Genomic DNA, 16,462 nt, shown 5'->3' on the forward strand with positions numbered 1-16,462 from the left:
ATTTTACCACAATAACATTTTTATTGTTTTTAATTAAACGCGTTATTTTAAATAGGAACCAATTTTAATATCTAGCTAGCTCATACATTCTAATACAATATTAACTTAATTTTTTAATATGTAAAGTCTCCTATACATTAATTGACAGCAAATATTGTTTTTTTTTAATAAATATACTGCACGAACGTAGTTTGGACTCCGCCCAACAAAACCAAACGTGCTCGCCAATTGGCCCAGCGCACGCACTCCAACCCGGAAGCGTCATGACGTCGTCGACCATGGCGGAATGCGACCAAGTTGACAGCGGCGACGCGAGCCGTCACCATACGATGGATAAAAGCATCACTTTGCCTCCGGACGAAATATTCCGCAACTTGGAGAACGCCAAGTGCTTTGCCATAGACATAGGTACCCGTAAAAGTGCAACTTTGCCACCACTTGCTCGCTATTCGGCTAAAGAAAGCATCAAAATAACAACTGCTGTTGCGTTCAAGGACCGAGGAGACACGTGAAAGTCAGCGTGACAACAGGCTGCTTTAAGCAAAAAAAAACTAAAAAACTGTCAAATGGCTTTCACGTGCTTCTTTTCTTTTTACAAACTCTCCGAATTTGTTGAAACAACCTCGAAGCGACACGTATGCTCTTGACGCGGGCGTTGTTTTGTCTTCGGATGCCGCTTCACGGACACCTTGAGCTAATTATACTCCGCTAATTTGCTTCTTTTCGTGCAGGTGGCTCTCTCACCAAACTCGCTTATTACTCCACAGTTCAGCACAAAGTGGCCAAAGTCCGCTCCTTCGAACACTCTACAGAGGTAATTATTAATATTATTCTTACCGGCAGTTTCTATGAGACTTTGGGGTGGATTCAGCAAGTTGTGAATTGAATTGACTTGAGTTGAATTCAATGCCCTTATTGTCATTACAACAAGTACAATGAGCGTTAAAGCTTCACAATAAAGAATTACCGTATTTTCTGGCATGTTAGCCGCCTCTGCGTATAAGCTGTACCCTTAGAATGGCTTAAAATGGTTGAATTTGACAATTTCTCTCATATTAGCCGCCCCCTGATTCACAATTTTCACCTCCATATTCATACTTTTAATAGGGAGTACAAATGTGTTATTTTGAAGGGAAAATCTTACGAAAAATCATCGCACATGGTATTTGTGAGATACTGTATAAATCGATTTCTGGATTACACATTCTTAAAGGTTGTTGCTTGCACGTAGACTAATTCAAAAAGGAAGTCATGTGAGCAGTACAACCAGGAAGTGTCAATAGCGCTCTAGTTTGTCATCCCTAGGTAAGATGGCGGCGCCCCGAGCGAGTAATTTGTGCGCATATAAGCCGTACCCTCGATTCGGTCATCATTTTTTTTGCGATAAATCCGGCTTATAGGTGAGAAAATGCGGTATATACAGTAAAAATGAAATGAGGTATAAAAAAATAGATAAAAGGTGACTAAAGTTGTTAGCACTCGAAAGAAAAAGCTGAAATCTGAAGGGAAAAAAATCTGCATAAATGAACCAAAATATAAGATTAAATGTCAAAAAGGTAAGCGTTACTAAACAATAAAAATATGGATAGCCAAACTAATATTTTTTTTCCCCTTTATCTCCGACAGGAAGCGGCGGACAAACTTTACGAGATCTCGGTCCAAGAGGAGTTGACGGCACGCTTGCACTTCATCAAGTTTGAGAACGCCTACATCGAGACCTGCTTGGACTTCATCAAAGACCACCTGGTCAACACCGACACCAAAGTCATCAAGGCCACGGGCGGCGGGGCCCATAAATTCAAAGAACTGCTGGAAAAGAAACTCAAACTCAAGTGAGTGGACTTAGAAGGACCTTTTTAGTTTTTCTGGGATGCCAATCGGCGTTTGTTTTTAATCGGAGAGTGGACAAGGAGGACGAGATGACGTGTCTGATCAAGGGATGCAACTTTGTGCTGAGGAACATCCCCCACGAGGCCTTCGTGTACGCCAAGCACGCCGACTCGGAGTTTCGCTTCCAGACCACGCAGCCCGATATTTTCCCGTACTTGCTGGTCAACATCGGTTCTGGGGTGTCCATCGTCAAGGTGGGTCCACGTGAGCGAACGCAACTTCTGAGTCGAGGTATTTTGTTTTTACATTTCCATCCGTCTCGTCTCGCCGACAGGTGGAATCGGAGGACAGATTTGAACGCATCGGGGGAAGCTCCATAGGGGGCGGAACCTTCTGGGGTCTTGGGGCCTTGCTCACCAAATCCAAAGTATGAAACAACACAACATAGAATTATTATTTTTTAATTAGAAAACTTTTAATGTGTTCGATCTCTTACTTATTTGTATTTTTTTGAAATTTGGTTTTCCCTTCTCCACCCGGCACTCCTTTTTGTTGGCCCTATTATTTTTGCTTTTCTACCTAAAAATCAATGCATTGACAAAAATAGTGTGAGAGCTTATTTTCCTTCATCCACCCTTTTTATTTTCCCATTTCTTCCTAAAGAATGGGCGCGTGGTGGACCAAATTGTGGGAGTTTGTTTCTTTCCCTTGCCATTTATTTGAACTTTACTACCTAAAGAATTAAGGTGCATTGAGGATTATAGTGTGGGTGCTTGTTTTCCTTCATCCAGCCTTTTATTTTCCCATTTCCTCCTAAAGAATGGGTTCGTTAAGGACCAAATTGTGGAATTATTTTTCTTTCTCTGGTCGTTAATTTAAACCTTTCCAGCTAAGGAATTAAGGTGCATTGAAGATAATAGTGTTCGCTCATTTTCCTTCATCCAGCCTTTTATTTTCCCATTTCCTCCTAAAGAATGGGCGTCGTATGAACCAAATTGTGGGAGTTTTTTTTCCTTGTCATTTATTTGAACTGCTCCCCCTAAAGAATTTGGCTGCTAAGGAGCTTACCTTTTGAGTTGTTTTTTTCCCCCCTCCCTCTTCCACTTTCTTGTTTTTCCCTTTTCCACTTAAAGACACACCGACTAATCTTTGCTCCACATTTCCTTCAAATGTCCCACTCTCTTTGGCTTCCTCCGATCCCGCAGAAGTTTGACGAGCTCCTCCAACTGGCCTCGAAGGGCCAGCACACCAGCGTGGACATGCTGGTCAAGGACATTTACGGCGGATCCTACGGTTCTCTGGGCCTCACGGGCGACCTGATCGCCAGCAGCTTCGGGAAGTCCGCCACGGCCGACAAAGGTGGACCGTCTTCTCGCGTCCCAACCAAACCCGAACTGACCCACGGTACGTTTCAGAGTTCTCGAAAGAAGACATGGCCAAGAGTCTTCTCCACATGATCAGCAACGACATCGGGCAGCTGGCCTGCCTGTACGCCAAACTCCACCGGCTGTCGCGGGTCTACTTCGGGGGCTTCTTTATCAGGGGACATCCCGTCACAATGCACACCATCACTTACAGCATCAACTTCTTCACCAAGGTAAGATATTTGGACTCGTTTCCGTTCGGATCGACGTGGCGGCGTCCATGTAACGTTGTGTTTTTGGTGCAGGGGGAAGTGCAGGCCTTGTTTCTCAGGCACGAAGGTTACCTGGGAGCCATCGGAGCGTTTCTCAAAGGCGCCGAGGAAGACAGTAAGAGGCCTTTTTTTCGTGTTTCCGTCTTTGCGGTTAGACCAGTTCTCGGGCATACGATGCAGTCGAAAAGGAAAAAATACTCACAATTTGTAGAAGAAGAAAAAAATTGGACGCATATTCGTGTTCGTAAATTAATTGGCAGACAGATTTCAATGTATTGGTGACGAGATAACCATTGAAATTCCCACTGTCATGAGTTTTCTACACGAAAATACACGTTTTTAAAGCGTATTCAATTGACCGCAATGAAAATAACTTTTGGAACGGTTTGCCTCTGCATGGTTGAAACCGGTAACATAACACAAGGCAAGGAATCCGGCATGACTCGGTGGAAAATATTACTCGGGCCTTCTGACTTTATGCCGGACTATCTTTTTTTGAATCCAGATCCAAACCAGTACAGTTGGGGTGAGAATTACGCGGGCAGCTCAGGCTTGATGAGCATTTCCCCCGAAATGAACCCCATGCAACGCGCACGCAGCGGAACGGTGAGCCCGTCCACCCCGGGTTAATCAACCAATCATCATCTCCCTTTTTGCTTTCCATTGAATGCCCTTGAAATCTTTCCATGTCATCTTTGATTATCTTTATCACCAAATCACGTCTGTCCTCACCCTCGTCTTTTCACCCCTCCGCACCTTCAGTTTCCCGTAAGTAATGAAGTCAGCCGACCGCTAGCTTCTTGGCGTGTCCTCTTAACGTTTGGACTCTGCTGGGTTTTTCAGTTCGACATGCTGGAAATGGACCGTCTGGAGCGCCAGCTGGTCAATCTCCACCTGCTTCAGGACCCGTCTTCGTACATCCCCGACACGGTGGACCTCACCGAGGACGCGCCGGCCCGGGAGTATTGGCTGGACTGTTTCGAGGAGGCCCTGGATGGCGTAAGTCTGCACCGTAACCCGACGTAACGTCTAGAAATTGTGTTTTTGAGGACTGATAGACAACCAGTAGTTCAAATTTGTCCTCTGTGGAGGACATTTGTCAACCTAAATATCTCCCACCCAGTGCATCCAATCGCATTAACCCGCCTTAAAACTTTTTTGCTCAGCGAGCGTTTGATATTGCAAGTTAAAAATAAATAAAAATAAAAAATCCGTATTGGCCTGAGTATAAGACGACCCCCTTTTTCAAGACTCATGTTTAAAAATACTTTTTTAACATCAAATTTAATTTTTCAACAGAAAATAATGACAGTACCCTATCTGAAACGAATTATTTAAAAAAGATATGTTTGAGAGAAAAGCATGTTATTTTGCCTCATTCAAATCAAATCACTTTTTAATATCTGAACATTTAAATATGTAAACTAAAGTGCAATCACATTTCTTAATAAATGCTTGCTGTTTTAAATGTAAATGAACCAATCTGTGAGAAAACAACAAAATTACAATAACTACATTAACTATCAGTGTTCAGCATTGGCATGAAACATATCTGGCGCCATCTAGCGTTGTGAATGGGAATAATATTGACACCCCGAATGTAAGACGACGACACTTTTTCAGTCTTCTTTCAATGCAAAAAATACCGTCTTATATTCGGGCCAATACAATACAAGGATTTTCATACGAATTGGTTGAAAGATAATGATTCAATTCATGTATTTTATTCCAATTTTTGTGTGGGTTACACACAGGTGGTGAAGCGGGCGGTAGCCAGTCAGCCCGACATGGCCGAGTCGGCGGAGCGAGCCGAGAAATTCCGTCATAAATACCGACACAAGCTTCAAACGCTACGACACCAACCTTTGTAAGAGCCTGCCAGGGTTATGGCTACAGCTAATGCTAATGCTAACATAACAACGTTTTTCATCTCCTAGTGCTTACGGGTCTCTCACGGTCAGAAGTCTCCTGGACACGCGAGAACACTGTTTAAACGAGTTCAACTTCCCCGACCCGTATTCCAAGGTCCGACTCGGGTCTGGCGACCGCCTGTGTTTGCCCATCCTTTAAAAAAATAATAATAATCAATTTAAACCTACGCCTTTGCTCCTACCCTGTGCTTCCAGATCAAACAGAGGGAAAACGACGGGGCGCTCAAGTACTACCAGAGAGTGGTGACGGCCTTGGACGCGCTGGACTGGGAGGACAGGCAGTTGGCGTTGGTCCGCGGCGTCCTGGCGGGGAACGTCTTCGATTGGGGAGCCAAGGCCGTATCGGAGTGAGTGCCTGCCTTCAAAAATTGGCGCTTAGGAGTCTTATTTTGGTTGATTTAAGTCAGAGGGGGTTCAAACTTGGGCTTGTGAGCCGTTGCAGGCCAATGAAAAGTGGCCATTGCCCAATCTTGCCTGGGAAATGATGAAAATGTCATTGAATATTGCTGGCTGTTGCAGGCCAATCAAAAGTGACCAATCTTTATTGGGACAAATGATGAAATTGTCTGAATATGGCCAGCACAAGAAGCTTAAATGCAACCTTCATACTACAGTAATCCCTCAATTATCGGGACTTCACTTATTTCGAATTCACTACTTTGTTTTTTTTTCTGCTATTATTTAAAATAATAATAATAATTTTAGTTCAGAGTGACTCAGCACTGAAGTAAAAAATGGGGTGACCCTACTTGGCGATTTTTCAATTATCGCGGCCATAGCTGGTCTACATTAACCGCAAAATTCGAGGGATTACTGTACTTCTCAGTTTTAACACAAGGGGCGAATGAACAAACGTCCCTGCTCAAACGGATTGGACGTCCACAAGTGACAAACTCGTTTTGATGAAAAACAATAAATGGCCAATTGCGTTTATTCCCATTTTTGTTCTTTCTTTGTTCTTCAGTGTCCTGGAATCAGACCCCGAGTTTGGCTTTCAAGAAGCCAAACGGCAACTAGAAGGTACGCGAGCGTTTGGCTGTCAGCAAAAGCTAGCCTAAAAGCTAGCACGTAGCATCCAACTGAATATTTCTTCTCCGTTCAGAACGACCTTGGCTGGTGGATTCGTACGACCAGTGGCTCCAAAGAATGAAGGTCAACGGCTCGTTCCTACCGATCCCGCCGCGTCCTTCCGTTCTACCCTCTTGAACGCAATCCGTCGCCATTGTGTCTTACAGGGGCGTCCTCACAAGTGTGCCTTGTTTTTCGTAGATAATAGCGGCGTAGACATCATTCTAGGCGTCATGCCTTTTGTCAGGGAGCTTCTGTCCAGGGGAACCCAGGTAAGATCAACACCGCCCGGTTCTGGTCCAAAGCCGACGCCCGTCGTCGCCCGGTTTAAAAACGTGCTTCGGCACGAGAGAGCGCCGCCATTTTTTTCCCCGCCCCGGTGGAATAACGGCGTGTTTTTCTGGCCGGGCGTAGGTGGTGCTGGCCAGTAACTCGGGCCCAGCCTTGAACGACGTCACCAACGGCGAGCTGCAGATTCTGACGGAGAGGATCGCCGACACGGATCCGGTCATTCGGTGAGGGGCGACCGATACCGGGAATGGCGCACGCCGACTTCCGTCCTGAGGTGACGGGCTTGTATGTGGTGCAGGGCGGGGCTTAAGGACGACAGGCTGACCTTGATTCAGAGCGGTTCCAGTTCGCCTTGCTTGGATCTGAGGTAGGTTGGGAGGAATTATGGGACTAAAAAAAATAGGATCAACAGTCAAAATATTTGGAGATTCAAGCGAATGCGTTTTAGAGAAAAATGCGAGAGAAGTCAAATGACCTGGTGACCTTGTGATATTACAAGATCAACAGTTGAGATTTTTGGTGACGGCTTGAGACCAAACTACTTTTTATAGACGTATTTTTAGGAGAACAAAAGCGCAATGTCGGAATTTAAGATGGCGCTTGAACAGGAACTTGGCAAACGGCATTTGGCGACGAGTGAAGCGCAACAAGAAGTGTTTACAAAGTGTGTTTGCTGTTTTTCCCCCGTTCTGCGCCGTCTAATTTTCCCTTTTTCGCTTAGGTGCACATGGAGCATAGTTTGGGAAATATATACAGTAATCCCTCGATTATCGCGAATTCACTACTTGGCGATTTTTTTTCCACTTAAATTATTAAAAAAATATATATATATATTTTTAAGGTCATAAAAATGTGAAAATCTACACTCAAACTTGTAAGTGGAAGCCACTTTTGCTACTAAGACGCAGCAGTAAAGGGGAAAAAACGTTTAAAAAAAAAAATAATAATAATAATAATAATAATACTTTTTTAAAAAACATGTTTTTAAAAATAAGAATTAAAAAAATTAAAGTTCATAAAAAATGTGAAAATCCATGCTGAAACTCGTAAGCGGAAGACACTTTTGCTACTAGGACCCAGCAGTGAGGGAAAAAAACATGTTTAAAAAAAAAAAAACATTTTTGTAAAAACAAATTTTATTTATTATTATTTTTAAAATGTATTTTAAAGTTCATAAAAATGTGAAAATCCAAGCCGAAACTCGTAAGCAGAAGCCACTTATTCCACTAAGACTCACAGCATGGAAGCTTTTTTTATTTTTTAAAGTTCCTAAAAATGTGAAAATCCACGCAAAAACTCTAAACTCTAAATCCCTCCCCCTTTGCGGCCATCTTAATTTTGCCATTTCATCCCTTGACTTCACCCAACTTTTGAGAAAGAAGAAACCCCAACATTTGTAGCTCCTTTATATTTTCATACAATTTTCTGAACGAGGGTCGCGGGTGTCGCCGGAGCCCACTTTTCCCAAACTTGTCGAACGCCCGAAGACGACGTTTCGACGGCCAACCGGCGGGAACTGAAGTTTTTTTTGGGTGGCCTCCTCTCTCTCTCTCTCTCCTCCAGTCGCTTGGACAAAGTCCTGGCCATGGTGGTCCGCGAACGCCACACGGACCTGGTGGTCATGGAGGGCATGGGCCGGGCCATCCACACCAACTACTACGCGGCGCTGAGCTGCGAGAGCCTCAAGATGGCCGTCATCAAGAACTCCTGGCTGGCCGACCGACTGGGCGGAAAACTCTTCAGCGTGGTCTTCAAGTACGAGGCGCCGCCCGTGGGTTCCCACGCCAACGCCGTCTGAGAGCACCGGATTTTTTTTGTTTCACCACTCGACCCCACGAATGTAAGACGGATGACGGACGGACGAATGAAAGTCTTCTTCAAATGCTGGTTTTGTGGATTCGGACTGGATTTATGCCGGATTTACCAGGACCAGCTAACGGAAAGAGACGTCAATGGCGGTGAAAAAAAGATCGTAATTAAGTTTGCGGCGTCCAGAGATTCGGAAAAAGCCGTGCTTTTATTTTAATGCAGCCAAAAATATTCATTTCATATTCTATCTGTCATATGGAAGTTTTCACTTAATACAAAATACGTGATCTCAATTTGTGGCTTTTTTTTATATATATAAAAAAAAGCTATGTGTTGCATTTATGTACATTTAAGAGGGTTTCTCTCATTATATGTTAAAAAGCTTAAAATCTGAAATTCTAATCAGTTGTTATTAAAATACCACTACAATCTTTGAAAATATATTTTTAAAAAAACATTGAAGCTTTATTTGGGATTTTATGAATGCGCACACTTTTTTATTTAATCACAATCGAATCTATGAAGAAAGATAGAAAAATAGTATCTTTACTTTGGATCTTATCCACAAGTGTCGTTCTCTACAAACATTGGCATTTATTTTCAAATTCAAATATTAAATTGTCCTCAAAAAAAAAATATTTTATTATAGATTAAAAAAATAATTTCGCAAGTAGAGGTGTGATTTTTAAAGACCCTTAAAAATATAAAATGATATTTTCATTTAAAAAATACTTGAATAAAATACTATTAGTTGTAAACCCAAAAATCAATAAAGAATAATTAAATAAGAAATAAAGACATCAATCCTAAAAATAATCAAATAAGAATAAATAAAAAAATACATCTATCCTAAAAAATAATTTTAAAAGAATAAATAAAAAAATACATCAATCCTAAAAATAATTAAAAAAGAATAAATAAAAAAATACATTAATCCTAAAAAAAAAACAAAAAAAAAACATTAATCCTAAAAATAATTAAATAAGAATAAATAAAAAAATACATCAATCCTAAAAATAATTAAAAAATAATAAATAAATAAAATTCCTCAAACATAAATATAATTAATGTATGTAATAAAAAGATCTGAATCTTTCCTCTTTTTTTCATGAAATGTGTTAAAATAAAAGATAAATGAAATAATGGATGAAAATGGCCCAACATTGATTTTTGTGTGCAGATTGCGAGCAGCTCCCCCACATCCCCCAAAATCCAATAGCGGCCAAGCCCCGCCTCCATCCCGGGCGGGGACGCGGACGCGCGCCGCGCCGGGGGCTCGTCGCCGCAGCCGCGTGGATGCTCGCCGTCTTCCCCGCAAAGCTCGCTCGCTCGTCAAAATCCCGCAGCCCCGTTGCCGTCCAAGCGCAGGTAAGACCCACCGTCCCCGAATGCACCACGGTTTTTGCATTGTTTTTTTTTTACCAATTTTTGTATTTATTTTTGTCCTGTAAGATCCACCAAAAAGAGCTAACGGGGCGCTCTTTTGTTTTTCCTCCCTGCGTAAAGTTGTCGTCCTATTTAAATTGTCATTTTTTTGATCTGGTCGCAAACTATTTTCTTGACGGAATTCTGTCAAATTGTAAATCTTGGCGTTGCGTTTAAGGACAACGCTCCCCCATTCCACTTGTTATTTTTGCCTGTATTTGTATCTAATTCATTGAAAGTGGGAGGACCGGCAGGGGGTTAGCTCAGAGTAAACCCTGACTAGCTGCTCATCGCTGCCAACCCTCCCTGTTAAAATGGATTTGACACCCATTACTGTCAATGGGAGCCAATGAGGTCATATTTGAGCTCAAGTTGCATCAAATCTGGCTTCTGACTTCTAACTGAGATATGCATGTACTTATTTATGTACATATATACACTTGTATATAGTAGTATGCATTTTTAGCAATTTTTTTTGTTATCAAAACACGTTAGTTTTGATTTGCTTCTGAATTCAAAACTAGTCATCATTGGGTTTTTGTTCTATGGACTATATATTGGCTGGCCACAAATTCATCCCCGGAGTAGGCTCCAGCACCCCCGTGACCATTGTGAGGATAAGCAGTATGAAAAATGAATGACTATATGTACGTAGGTGTATATAATAGAACCAAAAGACGGTTGTTGCGCTATAAAAAAATGTTTAGAAAAATGGGTTGGATGAGAAATGAAAATTTCAGTTACACACATAGCATAGCAAACATTTGTAAAACAATGATGTACCGATATGATACAGAAGAAGTTCAGCAGTAAAAATCAATCAAGCAAATCGTTCAGATATGATATGAGAAGCAATTTGGCAGTTCAATTCAATCAAGCCAAAGCGTCGGTAGGATAAGATAGCAAAACAAACATATCTACAATATGTAGAAATAGAATTCTCTTTAAAAAAGTGAAGGAAAAAACATATTGTGGAGAGAGCTAACGTTAAAATGAAGTACCTCCAAATGCTAACAAATCAGGGCTAACAAGGCTAATTAATGCTAGTCATGAAGCCCATACGAGAGCACGAACATATCTACCGTAAGGCGTAGTCAACGTGGTAAGAAAAAAAAGTTTTTCTTCAGCTGACCAATCGGCCACACGGTGCGTTTAGTGACATCATGTAAAAACGAACGTCCATACATCAACTCTGCTTTCAGATTTAACAAATACCAAATCTTGAGTTTCCACACTTAGAGAAGGTGAAGAAATTCAGTCTTTTCGTCTTTTAGGATCTGGCAGCCCTTTCTAACCACCATAAAAAAAAATCAACTCTCTACGGTGCACGGATTGGACAAACATAGTGTGAGAATCTTATTATATCCACCCATCCATCCATAAATCAGTATGTAGTATGAGATGTTATTACATTTATGTTTATTTTTTTTGCACAATCTGTATTTTTTTCCTCAGAAAATTTACAAATAGACCAGGCAAAATTATTATTATTTTTTTTTATGCGTGCGAGGGGCGCTGGCGACGCTCGATAAGGGCCCCGATTCCGCACGCTTGGATCCGTCGCCCCGTCGTGCAATTCTGCGCGCCACGTTTCTAAATTGGTGAACAGACGGAGGAACGCCGACAGCTTTTTTTTTTCCATCTCGTGTTTAATGGCCGCTTTAACAAGCTCCTCGTGGCTGTGAAAACGAGCGTTAGCTTAAAATGGCCTAATTGCCATGGCGTTTACAGTCTCGCAATCACGCGTCGGTTAAAGCAAAAAATCTTTAAAAAGGAATCGTCAAGAGTCAAACGGATCCACAACTATTGGAATTCGTTCATGTTCCAAACCGCTTATCCTCACGAGGGTCGCGGGGGTGCTGGGGCCTATCCCAGCTGACTTACAGGCTACGAGGAGACAAACAACCAGTCGCAGCTAGCGACAATTTAGCATACAGTTAACCTAGCGTGTCTCTTTTTGGGATGTGGGAGGAAACTGGAGTACCCGGAGAAAACCCACGCGAGCCCGGGGCGAACATGCTAACTTCACACTGTGAAGACCCACCTGGGATCGAACCCTTGACCCCTGAGCTGTGAGGCCGACGTGCTAACCACTCGTCTGTTGAAATTCATTCATTCGTTTTCTGAACCGCTTATCTACTCGAGGCTCGCGGGGGTGCTGGAGCCGATCTCAGCTAACTACGAACTCACCCTGAATCGGTGGGCAGCCAATCGCAAGGCACGAGGAAACAACTAGGGACAATTTAGCATACAGTTAGCCTAGCATGGATGTTTTTAGGACCTGTGAGGAAACCGGAGTCGCCGGAGAAAAGCCACGCCAGCCCGAGAAGAACACGCAAACTCCCCTACAGTGAGGACCCGCCTACCCAGGAACCCTAAACCGCGAGGCCGACGCGCTACCCACTCGTCCACCGAGTCCCTCCCCGACGGGACGGCAATGGCGACGGGTTAACGACGTCTCAATTCCTCCGGGGTGGTCTTTTCTTCTTCATCCTTTTGTCCGGAGCTTCCTTTTTTGGTTGCCACGGGAGACCCCGAGGAGAAGAAGAAGAAGCCCGAGAGCAGATGGCCGCCGCTGGAGCTGGGCCGTCCGTCACAGCGGGCGTCTGGTCTTTTTTTTCTTCTTTTTCATCTGCTCCTCTCCTCTCCATTTTTTTCTCCCCTCCAACGGGCCTCCATTTCAATTTCTTACGAGATTAGCCATGGCTTCACACTCGCCCCCCCCCCCCCCAAGCCACGCCCCCCACCCCCCACACACATGGGGAGAAAACGTTGCATTTTCAAGCAAACAGAAACAGCGACCAGTCGGCGCTTTGAGATTTCCGATTCCCGATTTTCGACCCACGAAGCGCCACGAGCGACTATGACGGAATGGGCGGAGTCTGTTGGGAATATTCTGAACCAAAATTCTGCTCCCAAATCTGCTTCATACCGAGTCAACCTGCAGAAAAGTCTCCAAAAGACTCACAAAGTCTTCCATTTTGGGTCAGAACCATCGAATTGAGCCCGCCTTCATTTAAAAGTCCGTATTTTTTTAAATACAACCAGAAACATGTTCCCGAGTGGTTAGCTCATCACCCAATCAGATCATTCTTCTTCTTTTTTTGTCTATGGACACTCCAAAGTCTGCCAAAGCTTCCCTGAAAATCCTCCATTTTGGATCCGAGCGAACATCTTGTGTCGGCCATTGCTCCTTCCGATCCAAGTGCGTCCACTTTCCACCCAATTGGACGCCTAACACCCCCCCCCCCCCCATACGTACCAGGCCCAAGCCGCCCACCCCCCCCGACGCAATCACCTTTCGCCCACCCCACGTTGAAATACTTGCGAACCCCGCCCCGCATTTCCAAACTCCGCCCTCGCAAGGTCACCGCTAGGCCAAGCGTCTTTTGTGTGACTCGAAAGCACTCAGACGCCCCCCACTGGCAGAAATGAATCCTACGCCCCCAAAGCAGGGTCCCTGGCCTCATAAACATTGCCCCGCCCCCTCCCAAAAGATAAAAATGTCACCCTGGCGCAGCTGCTCCCATTCAGGACGGCCGACCCACGTCGGTCCCCGAGGTGTGCTTGTCCCCGGATGTCCCCCAACATCCATTTCCCCCCCCCCCCCCCCCATCCTCCTACAACCCGCACGCATGCCAGCGAAAAGAAAACCGTTAAAGATTCTCCCCGCGTTTCGGCCGTGAGCCATCATCGACAAATCGATTCGGCCGGCGCATTGATTTTCGTCGGCGCCCGCCGTTTGTCTTTTAACACAAAGGAGACTGACGCGAGCGGGCATATTGGACACTTTGTGGGTCAAATGTGCGGGTCTGGGTGTGGATGCAATTACAGAATCCAATGAGAAGCTATGGAGATGAAAAGGGGGCTCAAAAAAGGCAGCTTGCAAAAAGAAAATGCGGGAGGATGTGGGGGGAAACCGGAGTACCCGGATAAAACCCAAACCAGCCCTGAGCCAACATGCAAACTCCACACGAGAACCGATCTGGGATCCAACCCTCGACCCCGGAACTGTGAGGCAGACACCACGACTGCTAATATTCATTCATTCATTTTCTGATCCACCTATCCTCACAAGGGTCGCAGGGGGTGTCGAAGCCTATCCCAGCCTTTCCCAGCACTAGGCAGTGGATGCCCTCAATTAGTGCCCGGCCAATCCCAGGGCACAAGGACACAAACGACCAATCACTCGTAGCTAGGGGCAATTTAGCATACAATTGGCCTAGCATACAATTAGCCTAGCATACAATTAGCCTAGCATACAATTAGCCTAGCATACAATTAGCCTAGCATACAATTAGCCTAGCATACAATTAGCCTAGCATACAATTAGCCTAGCATACAATTAGCCTAGCATACAATTAGCCTAGCATACACTTGGCCTAGCATACACTTGGCCTAGCATACCCTTGGCCTAGCATGCAATTCGCCAAGCATGCAATTAGCCTAGCATGCATGCATTTGTGACTATTTGCGCCTGTTTTCACCCCAGGCGGCGCCGTTGACCATGAGGCCCACCTCGTTGGCGCTTCTTTTGGCGCTCGTGTCCTTCTCCCTGGCCGTCGCCGCCGTTCCCCGCGGCAAGAGGAGGCGGGACTTCGGGGGAGCCCCGCCCCACCCCCTCCGGGCCCACGGCGACCCCGGGGCCACCACGCGGAAGAGAAGCGACGGCGCTCACCGCGTCCCCCACGGGCCGGCTCGGCTCGAGGAGCGCGCCACCGGTCGGGAGGGACGGCGGGCGGAGGCGGGACCGGCGGGAAGGCCCGCCCCCAGAGACGACCGACTGACGGGAAGGCGCAAGGGAAGGAGATCCGGACGCGGCGACCGTTCGCCCATTGGCAGACGCGGAGGGAGGCGGGACAAAGGACGGCACGGAGCAGGTCGGCTCAAATCTCATTTTACAAATTGAAATGTGGATAATAATAACAATAATGATAATCAAATTTTTTTGTCATTTTTGTTTTCCTGCAGGCTTTTTTGCCTTTGCGGGCCGTCCCCCGCCTCCATCCTGGGCGGGCGACGCCCCAAGCTCCACCGCCTTCGGCTCCGGCTCGTCGGCGTCGACGGAAGACGGCCCCCCCACGCTGGCCCCGCCTCCCGGCCGCAAAGGGCGGGGCGAGGTGCTGCCCACCCTGGACATGGCGCTCTTCGACTGGACCGACTACGAGGACATGAAGCCTGCGGACGTGTGGCCTTCCTCGCGGAAAAAAGGTTACGCCTATCTAAACTCAATGTTAAAAATGACTTCCTGTGACTTTTGGGGCATTGTAGGGTCACTTCCTGTTGATTTATTCATTTATAGATACTATATACATATATTTTCTTGTAGATTTATTGATTTATATGTACTACACTATATACATATATCCATTCATTTTCTGAACCGGGGTCGCGGGGGGTGCTGGAGCCTATCCCAGTTGACTTTGCGCACCGGGTGGGTGAATCCAGTGGCCAGCCAATCACAGGGCACGAGGAGAAAAACAACCCATCATTTGTAGTTAACCGCAATTTAGCATACAATTAGCGTGCCTATTTTTGGGATGTGGGAGGAAAGCGAAGTACCCGTAAAAAACCCACGCAAGCCCGGGGAGGACACACAACTTACTACACACAGGGAGGATCCACTTGGGATCAAACCCGCGAGCCTAGAACTGTGAAGCCGAAACACTAACTAGTCGGCCGCCACAAAAAACTAAACTTCAACTAAAAGTAACTTTGGCTGGCCGCCATTTTTTGTCCTAATTTTGTCCTAATTTGGTTGCTTTTGCCCAATTAGAAAAAATGCGGAGTAAAAACCTGAGCAGCGGGAACGCCACCAACCACGGCGATGACGTCGAACCCTGCGACCACCATTTGGACTGCCTACCCGGTCGGTAGCCGCCGCCGCCGCTAACGACAGCCCGATCCGTCCAAATCCTGATTTTTTGACCCGTTTTCACCCGTTTTTTGAAGGTTGGTGTTGCGACCTGCGGCAACACGAATGCAAAGCTCACAACCGCGGCCTCAACAACAAATGCTACGACGACTGCATGTGCGACGAAGGTCAGTTCTGGTCTCGCCCCAAAAGTCTCTTTACCCAATCCCGCGTTCTCCCGCAGGCCTGCGTTGCTACGCCAAATTCCACCGCAAGCGGCGCGTGACCAAGCGGCGCGGCCGCTGCGTGGCGCCCGATTCGGTCGCCGGCGACCAGGGCGGCTTCATCGGCGTCTGACCGCTGGAAGCCAAAGGCTCCGCCCACCCTCCAACCTTTTGCGCATCCGTTTTCGACCCGTTTCGCTAGCACCGCACGTTCGGGTCGCCGTGTCGTCCACTTACGACACCCGCGCCGTTTCATCCCCGCCGCCACATTTTCTGCTTAGCCAGTCGTCCTTTTTGACAGAATTTTGCGTGGAGCCATCCTAAAGTGCAATTTCCAAGTGTCTAAGGCACAGGTGTCAAAGTGGCGGCCCGGGGGCCAAATCTGGCCCGCCGC

At 45.7% G+C, this 16,462-nt stretch overlaps 2 protein-coding genes across 3 annotated transcripts; both read left to right on the forward strand.

Annotated features, from left to right (window-relative positions):
• The first annotated feature begins 237 nt into the window (after nt 1-237).
• On the forward strand, nt 238-8,858 carry pank4 (pantothenate kinase 4 (inactive)). 2 transcript variants are annotated; one of them, XM_077603621.1, is made up of 19 exons: nt 238-408; nt 732-814; nt 1,627-1,832; nt 1,901-2,084; nt 2,165-2,257; nt 3,036-3,189; nt 3,246-3,427; nt 3,500-3,581; nt 3,972-4,072; nt 4,310-4,465; nt 5,221-5,333; nt 5,404-5,491; nt 5,593-5,744; nt 6,362-6,417; nt 6,500-6,549; nt 6,633-6,737; nt 6,880-6,980; nt 7,055-7,123; nt 8,320-8,709. In XM_077603621.1, the coding sequence occupies exons 1-19, from the start codon at nt 264-266 to the stop codon at nt 8,552-8,554; spliced, it is 2,355 nt and encodes a 784-aa protein (XP_077459747.1). In that variant the 5' UTR covers nt 238-263; the 3' UTR covers nt 8,555-8,709. The 2 variants fall into 2 exon arrangements, with proteins under 2 accessions (XP_077459747.1, XP_077459746.1); XM_077603620.1 differs by having other exon boundaries at nt 3,246-3,581; nt 8,320-8,858.
• On the forward strand, nt 8,452-16,462 carry draxina (dorsal inhibitory axon guidance protein a). Its single transcript, XM_077603622.1, has 7 exons — nt 8,452-8,596; nt 9,746-9,933; nt 14,483-14,870; nt 14,962-15,201; nt 15,767-15,859; nt 15,943-16,032; nt 16,089-16,462. The coding sequence occupies exons 2-7, from the start codon at nt 9,862-9,864 to the stop codon at nt 16,199-16,201; spliced, it is 996 nt and encodes a 331-aa protein (XP_077459748.1). The 5' UTR covers nt 8,452-8,596; nt 9,746-9,861; the 3' UTR covers nt 16,202-16,462.

Source organism: Stigmatopora argus, chromosome 6 (assembly GCF_051989625.1).
Source record: "Stigmatopora argus isolate UIUO_Sarg chromosome 6, RoL_Sarg_1.0, whole genome shotgun sequence".
Taxonomy (NCBI): domain Eukaryota; kingdom Metazoa; phylum Chordata; class Actinopteri; order Syngnathiformes; family Syngnathidae; genus Stigmatopora; species Stigmatopora argus.

Bases quoted from the DNA above. Each gene is read 5' to 3' on its own strand.
- draxina (XM_077603622.1), top strand. From the start codon at position 9,862: ATGCTCGCCGTCTTCCCCGCAAAGCTCGCTCGCTCGTCAAAATCCCGC. The intron at 15,202-15,766 runs GTTACGCCTATC...TTGCCCAATTAG, and splicing joins GCCTTCCTCGCGGAAAAAAG to AAAAAATGCGGAGTAAAAAC. The intron at 15,860-15,942 runs GTCGGTAGCCGC...CGTTTTTTGAAG, and splicing joins CCATTTGGACTGCCTACCCG to GTTGGTGTTGCGACCTGCGG.
- pank4 (XM_077603620.1), top strand. From the start codon at position 264: ATGACGTCGTCGACCATGGCGGAATGCGACCAAGTTGACAGCGGCGAC. The intron at 409-731 runs GTACCCGTAAAA...CTTTTCGTGCAG, and splicing joins GTGCTTTGCCATAGACATAG to GTGGCTCTCTCACCAAACTC. The intron at 4,466-5,220 runs GTAAGTCTGCAC...GGTTACACACAG, and splicing joins TCGAGGAGGCCCTGGATGGC to GTGGTGAAGCGGGCGGTAGC.